The sequence below is a fragment of the Geotrypetes seraphini genome, chromosome 4 (assembly GCF_902459505.1).
Source record: "Geotrypetes seraphini chromosome 4, aGeoSer1.1, whole genome shotgun sequence".
In the NCBI taxonomy this organism is placed as follows: Eukaryota; Metazoa; Chordata; class Amphibia; order Gymnophiona; family Dermophiidae; genus Geotrypetes; species Geotrypetes seraphini.
Genome location: NC_047087.1, coordinates 121,372,285 through 121,384,917, shown reverse-complemented (window position 1 = coordinate 121,384,917; position 12,633 = coordinate 121,372,285). Strand labels below are relative to the sequence as shown.

General features: G+C 45.5%; 1 protein-coding gene across 6 annotated transcripts in view; it reads left to right on the top strand.

The window, feature by feature from the left end:
• The window catches only part of SPICE1 (spindle and centriole associated protein 1), a 402,804-nt gene that overhangs the window by 123,609 nt on the left and 266,562 nt on the right, over positions 1 to 12,633 (top strand). For all 6 annotated transcript variants that reach the window (XM_033942420.1, XM_033942422.1, XM_033942421.1 and 3 more), the window contains 2 exons: positions 845 to 996; positions 11,087 to 11,224. In XM_033942420.1, coding sequence (XP_033798311.1) covers positions 845 to 996; positions 11,087 to 11,224 — 290 coding nt within the window. The remainder of the gene's footprint in view (positions 1 to 844; positions 997 to 11,086; positions 11,225 to 12,633) is intronic.

Genomic DNA, 12,633 nt, shown 5'->3' with positions numbered 1-12,633 from the left:
ACAATGAAAGTGAATGAAACATTTTTATTACAGAAGGTAACAGAATTGTATGAGCAATGGAATCCTTTACATCTGTCTTGGTGAGGGAGAGTCCAAACTATTAAGATGATAATTTTGCCTGTGGTTTGTTACCAAATGGGTATGATACCAGTTTTTTTTCAGGGGTCTTTTTATAAAAAATTAAATAGTATTCTTACAAAATTTGTTTGGCTGGGTAAGATTGCTAGAATTGCCTTAGTGTCTTTACAAAAACCAATTGCAGAGGGAGGGGTAAATTTTCCCAATTTCTATAGGTATCATCAAGCCTATATTATGCGCCAAGGTATGTATTGGGTCCTCCCAGAACTCATGGAAAAACTCCCAGACTGGTTGGGGTTGGAATGGCAGCTTCTGTTCCCTCTCGGGCTCGGCCATGTTCTTAGAACCAAAATGCCTAGAGTGCATAAAGAAAACAGAATATTAATAGATACATGGAAAACTTTACGATATATCAATAATTTAACACCTATTCTAATTCAAAAATCTACAAACTAAACTATATGGCTGAACTCCAAGATTCAAATTGGTGGATTTCAGATTGTCTGGAAGTATTGGATAAAAGCAGGTATACGCACATTAGATGATGTTATATCTAATGATGAACTGCTTGATTTTTCACAGTTGCAACATAAATTCGGCCTTGATAAAAACAAAGTTATAGGTGGTTACAACTGAAGCAGGCTATTCAGGCGGGGTTCCCTGAATGGAAAAATCTTGATAATCAATTTAGATTGTTAGGATTTTAAGAACATCTCTATAATTTAATTTTTTTTTTGCTTGTAACTTTGTAATATTTGCCATTTAGAGTGCTCCACCTTTTGAAAGAAAAGGATGATTCAACTTCCCAGCTTTGGGCAGATGAAAGATTCAAAACACCTGGAAGAACACAAGTAGTGATCCCATCTTTGACTCCATGTACACCTATACCTGCTGCTTCTCAACTACTGGATCAGACAGGTTAGCACTTTTAATGCACAATCATCTCGTAGAACACTAAGAAAAAAGGTAGATATTCTACTTAGAAACGTCTTTAGCTAGTGTAAATCTAAAGAAAGGTGTCTTTAAACTATTTTTATCATGCCTTCATAAGTTATTACTACTGTAACAGGCCGAGCAGTCACTTCATCACCAGGCTCCTCTGGACACATTACCTGGTTAATCTGGCCACCACAGATCGTGTCAGTCTCCACCGGTCCCTCTGGTCATCACTGTTCACTCTAACCATCATTGGACTTCTGGGTCTTCAGGCTGCTTCCAGTAACATTACCGGTCTCTCTGCTGGTTGCCACCAGTCCCTCCGGTCCCACCATTGGTCACTCGCCAGTCACCATCAGCGAAGGACCTCTGGTTCTTCTGGCTGCTTCCAATGCCTTTAACAGTCTCTCCACTGGTCCCGCTGCCAGTCACTCATCAGTCACCATCAGCCAGGATACCACCAGTACACTGGTCCCTGTAGACCTTCTTGTAACCGGTTACAGTTTATAGTTTATTATTTATAGTCTGCCTTTAACAAGGCGGATTTCAACCTTACATACATAAAAGATTTACAAAACAACATAAAATTCCACTATACCAACAAATGTTACATATAATCTTCAATCATAAAGAAACATCAATAGTCATATTTCATCTTACAAAATAAATGACATTTCAACATTTCTTGAATTTACACAAATCCTTTTGCTGTCTAATATGAACTGATAACTTGTTCCATTCAGTAGGGCCTGCACAAGAAAACACATTAGCTCTCACTGTTTCCAAATGCAACTTCTTTTGCAGGGCCGCTGCCTCCACTACGAGGCATTTGGTAAAGAATCGGGGGGACGAAGCGAGCCCGAACGGGAGGACCCGATACTGCAGGTGAAGGTCCCCCACCTGAAAGTTGAAGGAATCTGCGAAAGGCCGGTGGATTGGGATGTGAGTATAGGCCTCCTTCAGGTCCAGGGAGCAAAGCCAGTCCCCCTCGTTCAACAGGGGGTACAAAGTGGGAAGTGAAAGCATACGGAACTTCTCCTTGACCAGGAACTTGTTCAGCTCTCGGAGGTCCAGGATAGGGCGCAGATCCCCAGTCTTTTTGGGGACCAAAAAATACCGGGAGTAGAACCCGGAGCCCCGCTGACCTAAGGGGACCTCCTCCACCGCCCAGAGGCGAAGAAGAGCGTGAGCCTCCCGGAGAAGGAGGGGCAGTTGCGCTCCGCTGGAAGGATACCCGCTTGGAGCCAGGTCCGGAGGCGGTGTCCGGAAGCACAGGGAATACCCCTCTCTGATGACGGAGATGACCCAATTGTCCGCAGTCAGCAGTTCCCAGCAGGGATAAAAGGCTCAGAGATGGCCCCCTAAAGGCAGAGGGGAAGGTTTGAGGACGGGGGGGCCGGCCCGTTCCCACCTATACAGTCAAAAGGACGGCGCAGGCTTAGCCGCCGCTGGGGCCTGAGGTTTCTGAGGGACCCGCTGCTGATGCCGAGGAGGTGGTCTCGAAAACGCCGGCGTCGATTTCTGGGGATAGTGCCAGGGAGGCAACTTATAGAACTTGGGAGGAGCGGGCTTTGCCTTGGGCCGGACCAAAGAGGCAAAGGAGCGCTCATGCTCAGAGAGGCGTTTAGTGGCCGCCTCGATAGAGTCCTCAAAGAGTTCGTTGCCCAAGCAGGGGAGATTTGCCAGCCGATCCTGCAGATTCGGGTCCATATCGACTATGCGGAGCCAAGCCAAACGGCACATAGCTACCGCGAAGGCGGAAACCCTGGAGGAGAGCTCAAAGGCATCATACGTCACCTGAAACATATAAAGCCTAATCTGCGACAACGTATCCAGGAGCCTGTGAAACTCCGCCTGGCGATGAACTGGCAAATCCTCCAGGAACGAGGGCAGAGACTTAATGCACTTCTTAAGATAGGAAGTGAACGTAAAATTGTAGTTCAGGATCCTGTTCGCCATCATCGAGTTTTGATAGAGGTGCCTGCCAAACTTATCCATAGTCCGGCCCTCCCGGCCCGGCGGAACAGCCGCGTAGACACGGGAAGGATTGGACTTCTCCAGGGTATATTCCACCACCAGAGACTGGTGGGAGAGCTGAGCCTTTTCAAACCCCTTACAAGGGATGGTCCGGTACCGGGATTCCATTTTGGACGGAATGGCCGGGATAGCATAAGGCGTCTCCAAATTCCGGAAGAAAGTCTGCTGTAAAACCGGATTCAAAGGGAGACGAAGGGATTCCTTCGGCGGATAAGGGAGCTCCATCTCCTCCAAGTATTCCCGGGTGTACCTGGAATCAGATTGTAGGTCCAATTGCAGCGCCTTGCCCATGTCCACCACAAACCTGGTGAAGGAGGACGGCCTGCCCGCAGAAGGGCCCTCCAGGGGGGAAGCCGAACGAGACTTCGGGGCAGCCGAAAACGAGGGGGAAGCCTCCCTCGAATACTGTGCCGGCACATCAGTGTCCACAACCACGGACGTTGAGGAAGCCCCACTAAAAGAACGAGGGGGGTCGATGACAACTTGCGTTTAGCAAGCCGGGTAGGTGAGGACTCCGGGGTCCGAGGAACAGAGGTCCGAGGAGCCCGCCCCGGCGAGCTCTGGGAAGAAGAAACCCGCCGACATGGAAGGGAGGTGGGGGTCTCGATCTCGGGACCCCACGGTCCGGGGACTGGGACAGCACAGGAGAGTGGAGGAGAGTAGGGTCCGACCGCACGAGGTCAGACGGCTGAACAGACCCCGTAGTGCGAGGGCCTGGCGATCTGCCCCGCTTCGCAGACCGCTGCTTCGAGGGAGAGAGACGCTTCGACCTGTGCTTTGCACGAGGCCTCAAGGGAATAGGCGAGGAATCACTCGAGGAAAGGCGTGGAGACCGACGCTGCCTGCCTTGAGGACCCTGGGCGCGATGCTCAGGCTGGTCCACCACGGGCGAGGGCGAGGCTGGGGCAAGCTGGGCCAAAGCCGAGGAGATCTGCGTGGTTAGAATTGCCTTTAGCATGTCCTCTAACATCGGCATCGAGACCAAGGGATTTCGACCTACGGACGTCCCCATGCACTCCAACGAGGGCGACCTCGAGGTAGAGTATTCCTGTAGAGTGGAGGCATGTTTGGGAGGAGGTCTCGTCGAGGCCGGCAGGACTACACTCACTGCCTGTGAGGCCAGAGACTCTGAGGATGGCTTCTTCGGTAGTTGAGCTGAACCTGAGGGAGGAAGAGGAGACTTACCCGAGGTCGAGGTCTTCAAAGTCGGAGCCCTTGAGTGCTTTGAGGCTGGGGGGACTTGCTCGGGACCGAGGTCTTCGAGGCCAATGTCGAGACCGAAGCCGAGGTCGGACCCGCTTCCATGGCGAAGAGGTCCAGAATCTTGGTCTGACCCCGACGGAGAGCCCGAGGTTGAAGGGTGGCACAGTGAGGGCAAGAGTCCGTAGGGTGATCAACCCCAAGGCAAAGGATACACCAATGGTGCGTGTCGGTGATGGAAATACCCTGACCGCACTGTGTGCACTTTTTGAACCCAGTAAGAGGTCGGGACATAGGCAGAGACACAAGCCGCGGCCACCGAAGAACCGGGAGTCCCCGGTTTATTTTTTGGGGTTGGAAAAAACAAGAAAACGCAGCGCACAGCCATATTTTGCTTAAATTTTGCTGCAGCCATGGTCCATTCTATGTCCCGGTCCGATCTCCATCACTGACCCACGCAAGTGGAGTGTACAGTGTTTAGGACCTGATCATTGTCCAGAGTCGTGCACCCACTGTGCTACACTTCAAAATTGAGCCCTTAAACGTTGTTGAATTCAGATTGAAAAAATATTTGGGGGAATGGATCGGCCTTTACCTAAGGCCTTGACCTTGATTCTGGGCTCGACCTCGACTCCAGCAAAGTTGTCTACGGGGCCAAAATCTTCAACCTCAATCAAACCTTCTTCGATGGGGAAGTCTTTGTCTTCGGGGAAATCAGCTAAATCTTCCTCTGAGGCACCGTTATCCTTGGTGTCTCCATCAGGTAAGATAGCTAAGCCACTTTTAGAACTGGTGAGTCTGAGGTTATGCAGGAAACGTGTCTCAAAATTGAGGCAACACTCTTCCTCAAGGTCGTCTTCCTTGGAGTACATAGCCACACCAATAGTACCAGATTCAGTAGTCTCGGTGCCGGCTTTGCAGAGTATGATGGAAATTATTCTACATCATGAGTTTGGTAACATGCTTACCAAATTAACTCCTGCCTCGACCCTGCTTCCTGCAGTCCAGCCTGAGCACTCAGCAGTAATACAAGGAGTTAAGTCCTTGAGAGTGCCTCCAGCAAAAATAACACACACTATCCAAGGAGTCGAGTCCTTAAAAGTGTCTTGAGATCAATCTATACACTCTATGCAAGGAGTTGAGTCTTAGCAAGTGCCTCAAGATACATCTGCACAAGGAGCTGAATCCTTATCAGTGTCTCGACTTCGATCTCCAACTTCCAGCCCTACCTCTACGCATAAGGCATTGCCTTCTTCGAGGCACAGGGCGAGGACTCCTCGACATTCTTCATCAAGGCTGGTTTCGAGTTCACTACCTCATTCTCCAAGGCACAGCTCATCTCTACACCATCTCTCGAGACATTCATCGAGGCCCAGGTCTTCTTCTCGAGACAGACCTCGTTTCTCAAGGCATCGGGGCTCCTCGAGGCAACCAGCTTCCTTCTTGAGGAAATCTACTGCAGAACCACAGCATTCTTGTCAGTCGAGTTATTCTTCTGTGAGGCTTTCTTCACCATTTGGTTCTTCCAAATGGAAACGTTCTGCTTCTCTGGCTCACTCCAGAAGCAGTCTTTCCTTGGCTTCTTTGCATATGGATTCAGACCTCAGGTATCAATATTCCAGAGAGGCTTTACCTTCTTTCTCGGCTATGCAAGGTACTTCGAGGAGCTCTTGTTCACCTTCACCTCAACAGGGCCCCCCTCTTCTTCTTCGATGTCCTTTACCAAATTTCTATGCCAAATGAGTAAAGACCTTAACATCACTTTTGAGTCTGATTCAAAATACTCTAAGGAGTATTTGGAAGAACTGGGTATACCTAATTCTCCTAGGGATTCATTAAAATTACCCATGAATGGCATTTTACTCAAACTTTCAAAAGAAATCTTGGCTAAGGCTCTCCCTTTTATTATTGGTATGCACCAAACAGGATTTGTTGCTCAGAGACATTCCTCCAACACCAGATTTGCTTTTCATATGTTAAATTTAACAAAAGCCATGAAAAAGCTTTTGATAGGGTGGAATGGACCTTCATGTATCAAGCAATGGATTAGTTTGGAATAGGTTCAGGATTTATACAAATGATTCAATCCTTTTATAGTTCCCCTTCTGCTAGACTGTATATTAATAATAATCTCTCTGAAAGTTTTAGTTTGCGGAGGGGAGTTAGACAGGGATGTCCCTCGTCTCCTTTGCTTTTTGGTATTGTATTAGAACCCTTGTTATTAGCTATTCATCAGGCGAAGGAGATACAGGGTATTCCTTATTCAGATCAGGAATATAAGGTCTCTGCTTATACAGATGATATACTGCTTCATTTGAGGAATCCGGAAACAACCATTCCATGCTTACTTGATGTAATAGAGAAATTTGGAAAATTTTCAGGATACAAAATAAATTGGAGTAAATCAGTTCTTCCTATTAATGTTCATTGCACAAAAGGATTATTTGAAAAATTCTCCTTTCTATGGAAAGAGGATGGAATAAAATATTTAGGTATTTGGATAAAAAACACATTGGATGAAACAATAAAAGTGAATGAAAAATTTTTATTACAGAAGGTAACAGAAATGTGTGAGCAATGGAATCCTTTACATCTTTCTTTGTGGGGGAGAGTCCAAACTATTAAAATGATGATATTGCCTATGGTTTGTTATCAAATGGGAATGTTAACCAGTTTTTTCAGAGGTCCTTCTCTGTTACTGCTCCACAAATTTGGAACTCTCTGCCAATATATTTAAGGAAAGAACATGATATTGAGAAATTTAAGATTAACTTAAAAACATTCCTTTTTAAAGATGCTTTTGATTAACAAGTTCTTCCCTTGAATTCAATAATGCTGCTTTCGACAATTCTTTGAACTCCCATCCTTATGTTTTTCCCTACCTTCTTTTCTATTATAAATTGTATTTCATTTCCCCTTTTTCCCTTCATTCATGTTTGTTAATTTGTATACAATTTTTTAATTTAATGGTTATATATTAATTAATGTTTTATTGTTAATTTTAAAAATGCAATTTTATCTTAAAGTTGTAATTTAAATATTTTCTTTTATGTATGTACATCGCTTTGAAGCAAGATTAAGCGATTAATCAAAAATTTTAATAAACTTGAAACTTGAATCCTCAGACTCTTCTTCCCAAAAATATTCCCACGGATATGGTCCCCATGACAACTCTTCCAGTCCAGCCATCCTCAGACATATGTATCCCAGGCAGTTACTGCTCCTAACAGCCCTCCAGAGGGCCGCCTTGCTCATTTTTTCTAGGAGTGGACACTCCTGTCCTTGGATAAATGAGTGCTGGACAGCATTCGGGAGCAGTACAAGATTGCTTTCTTTTGCTTGCCTCCAGCTTGTTTCTAAAGTTGCCGGCAGGTAGGCCGGACAAGGAGTCAAGGGTCCATGCTACTTGGCAGTGTCTCTTGCACATCCAAGCACTAGAACCTGTTCCTGAATATGAATCGGGCTCAGAGGTCTGTAGACCTGTTCTGGATCTCAAGTTGGTCACTCGCTTCCTGCTTATTTCTGGATTGAAACCGTGCAACAGTCATTTCTTCTGTCTCTCCTGGGGAGTTCTAGCGTCCTTGGATCGCACTGAGGCCTTCCTTCATATTCCAATATTTCCGGAGCATCGCAGATTTCTGTGTTTCCATGTTCTGCAACAGCATTTCCAGTCTGCAGCTCTTCCCTTTAGGGTCACGACAGCTCCCCGAACTTTCACCAAGGTGATGGTTCTTGTAGTGTGTTTTTCTCTGCAGACAGGGTGACCAGGCCCATACTTTCTGGGACAACTGGTTGATCTGGGCTCCATATCAACAAGAGTGCGCTTGTATTGTGGAGACGGTTGTCTTTGCTACAGAGCTGGGGTTGGATTGTCAACTTCAAACACAGCCAGTTGATGCCACCTTGGACTTTGGAGTATCTGGGCCTTCTCTTCGACACCCGGCAGGATAGTGCATTTCTTCTTGAGCCCTGCAATCCAAAACTTTCGTGACAGATCAGAGATCTCCTGAACCTTCCAGATCCCATGCCCTGGCATTATCTGCAGGTGCTTTGATCCATGGCAGCCTCCTTGGAGGCAGCCCCCTCTACAGGAAATCCTCCTCTTTCGATGGCACATGCACCCTCTACAATAGTCCCTCCTCTTTCAATGGTTTCCACAATGTCATTCCTTTCAGATTCTGCTCCCCTAGATGGCACCAGCGTGCAGAAGTCTTCTCTAGTGGCTTCAGGGAGAGGTTCTCCAGCAAGGCAAGTTTCTTTAGATCTTAGAGTAGTTAATGCTTATGATGGATCCCGCCTGTCGGGTTGGGTGATTACTGTGAGGACTGCTCCATTTAGGGGCAGTGGTCTCCTCATCAGTGGTGTTGGTCGATCAATCATTTGGAGTGTCAGGCAATTCGCCTGGTGTTACTCGCCTCCAGCCCACTCTAGAAGGAACAGTGGTGCGAATGTTCTCAGACAATGCTATGATGGTGGTGTATATAATTCTTCAAGGGGGCATGAGAAGTGCTCCCTTGGGCCAAGAGGCTCGCTTACTGCTTCGCTGGGTGGAGTTACGTCTTCTGTCTCTCATGGCAGCGCACATGGTGGGAGTCGACAAGTCCTGGATCCGGGAGAATGGTCCCCTTCACGGAAAGTGTTTCCGTCTGATCATACAGCACTGGGGTCGGCCCCAGGTGGACTTGATGGGGTCAATAGAGAACTCGAGGGTCGGGCGCTTCTTCAGTCACCGAACAGGGCATGGAAACTTAGAGTTCGATTCCTGGCCACCTGACAAGCTCCTTTATGTGTCCCCTCCTTGGCCTCCATTTGGTCAGGTCATCTGTAGGATAGTGACGCATCCCAGCTTTGTGATTTGAGTTGCTCTGGACTGGTCTCTTTGTCTGTGGTTTGGGAATCTCGTCAGTCTTCAGCGGGACAGGAAGGTCAACCTCCCTCTCCCTGGAAACCTTCTCGGTCAGGATCCAAAGCCTATGGAGAATCTACAACATTTGGTCTTCCTGTAAGGCTCTTGAGCGCTCAGCTTTGCTGAAGCACGGTTCTTCAGATGTAATCCTCTCGACACTTTTTCAGTCACAGAAATCCTCTACTATGGCTTCTTATGCTAAAGTTTGGAAAGCTTTCCAACAGTGGTGTGCCAAGACCCAGGTAGAGCCTGAGAGGGCTCCCATTTCTGTCATCCTGGCTTTTCTTCCAGCGGGCCTAGAGAAGTGTTTAACAGTGACCTCCCTTAAAGTTCAGGTTGCAAGCCTTTCATGCTTCAGAGCATGTAGCGGCTCTAGTTCGTTTACTGCTCATTCAGATGTGACCAGATTTATGAGAGGGGCGCTTCGTTTGTGGCCTTCCTTGCATTCTCTTTTCCCTTCATGGATTCTTAACATCGTTCTTCAGGGCCTTGGGGAAACCCCATTCGAGCCACTGAAGGATGCTACTTTTCTGGATCTGACCATCAAGACTGCCTTTCTGGTTGCTATTGTCTTGGCACGGCGTATTTGGAGCTTCTTGGAACACTTTCTCTGTATTATGGACACAGAAGTTCTCCTTACTGTACCTTCTTTTCTACAGAAGGTAGTTTCCGCCATCCATGTCAACCAGGAGGTTCGTTTGTCTGCATTTCATTCCACAGGATCGGAGCGAAAGAATCAGATCTTGCACAAGTGGGATGTCAGGAGAGTCTTTCTCCACTATTTGGAAAGGACTAATGATTTCCGGCTGTCTGATCACCTCTTTGTGCTGCCTGCTGCGTCTCGCCATGGTCAGCCAGCGTCCATGTCCTTGTTTGCTTGATGGATTCACTTGGCCATTTCTGTGACTTTCATCGCCTGCTGCAAGCAGCCGCCGGTTCTCTTAAGGCTCAATTGACTAGAAATCTTGCTGCGTCATGAGTGGAGTCTCGTGTGATTCATCCAGATGAATTTTGCAGGGCGGCTACTTGGTCCTATCTTCATACCTTTACCGAGTGGATATTTGCAGCTCACTCTGATGCTGCTTTTGGGAGCTTTTCAGGCAGCCATCTGGGACAAGGACTTGAAGTCTCTACTGTTGAGTTCAGAGTACTATCACCATTTTCGAAAACAATTGAAGATGTATTTGTTCCCTCAATAATGACCATCCCACTTAATTATATAATTTTTAACTTTTGTTCACCGCCTAGAACTTTCAAGGTTATGCGGTATAAAAGTTACTTGTTATGTTATGTTGTTGAAGGCAGGCTCTTCTGTCCCTGCCTAGCTTTGATGGCTTCTGTCCCTCCATTGCTTTGGTACGTCACCTAGCATATGGAATCCGGAAGGGATGTAACAGAATGGAAGATTAGATTTTTACCTTCGAATCTTTCTGTTAGTCCCTGTAGGATTCCATACAACCCCCCCCCCCCCCCCTCTATTTGTAGGCTCAGTTGTTTGGAATAGTCTGCGGACAATACGAAGTTATTCAGAGTAGTGAAGACACAGGGGGATTGCGATACTTGAGATAGGAGGCCCATTTAGAAAAAGTAGTGTAAAAGGCCACCTCTCTTGTCTCCTTGATTCTCAGAAATTTTTTGCCAGTGGTATTTCTTCTAGAAACCTGACTTTTCTTTAGATCATTTTGCTGCTGTTGGTTTTTATTTTTGTTAGGTAAGAGGGCTGTATAGCTTTTGTGATGATTTAATAGAGGTTTTGGTTTTATATATAGTAATTAAGCTTTATGCTGTTTTATTTTGGATGTTATGTTTGAGTTTAGCATGTTGTAAAATATATTAGATTCCTATTAGGATTATATGCATTTAATAAATGAAATCATCTTTCTATAAAGGATTTTTGCTGAAGAAATGTCTGGATTCTTGTTTAAGCAGCATTGAATGCCACCACTGCTGTGCATAGGACCATGTCACGACTTCTGACTGAGGATGAGCGATCTGCAGAATCAACTTCCATGATTGGACAGGTGCTGAATCCTTTCCTGAGAAAGCAGAAGCAAGCGGGAACTAAAGGTCTTGTCTTTATGCAAAAAATTCTTCTGTTGAAATCTATTCTGTTCCATATTCTGATGCAATCTCTGTAAACTGTTCTTGAGCTCCTGTCTGTAAAGTTGGGATGAAAGGGGATTGTACTGTGCAACAAAATGCTGTCTGTAGTGACTACAGCATGAGCTCAAATTACCTATGTGCCTTTTAGCACATTTCTTGCCTTGCCAATCCCATAAGAATTCTGCTTTGGTTATGACATATCTTTAGGGAAGTGGATGCTGGTGAAATAGTAAATATGATATGCTTGTTTGCCTAAGATGGAGTAAAAATGACAAGATGACAATAAATGTTCTGGATAAGGAGACAGTCTATAAATGTTTCTACTTGCCAAGTGACTCCTGAGACATATTGCAGAATGAACAGAACTAATTAGGTGGACTAGATATGCCAGATGGTCTTTTTCTGACATTACATACTATGTTGATATATTACAAGGGTAATGTGGGTAATTTAATAACACTAGCTAGACGAACACATTTTATTTTTTAAATGTTTTCTTAGTCACTACTTCAAGAGGATAGGAAAATGTTTTTAAAAATATACATATCACAAAGAGCTTAAACCTTAGCTATTGCAGAATATTCCAAGAAAGTGTCATGCTGGGAATAGTAACATAGTAAATGATAGATAAAGGACCTGAATGGTTCATCCAGTCTGCTCTATAGTCACAGTCATTATACTGTATATTCATCGTTAAATTGTCTTTTCTTTAATATTTCTGGGCAATAGACCGTAGAAATCCACCCGGAATTGTCTTTAGGTTCCCACTGCTGAAGTTGCCATTGAAGCCCACTCCAGCCTATCCTAACCATCCTGTCACTGGAGCTTCTATCAAAGCCCTCCCCAGCTCATCCTAAACCAAATCTCTATACAGGCTATGCAAGACTTTCCTGTACCGACCTTAGTTAGTTTTATACCATTCATTTCTAGTTAAGAGATCCTCTGTGTTCATCCAAAGCTTTTTTGAATTCCGTCACCATTTTCATCTCCACCACCTCCCTTGGAAGAGCATTCCAGGCAACCACCAACCTCTCCATGAAAAAGAATTTCCTAACATTACTGCTAAGTCTGCCATCCCGCAGCCTCAATTCATGCCCTCTAGTTTTACCATTTTTCTTTCTCTGGAAAAGATTTATTTCTATATTAATACCTTTCAAGTATCATATCTGTATCTGTATCATATCTCCCCTGTCCCTCCTATAGAGTACACATATTCAGGTTTTCCAATCTCTTCTTGTACATCTTTTGGAACAAGCCCTATACCATTTTTGTCACATTTCTCTGGACTGCTTCAACTCTTTTTACATCCTTAGTCAGATACTGCCTCCAAAATTGAATACAGTACTCTAGGTGGAGCCTTACCAACAACCTGT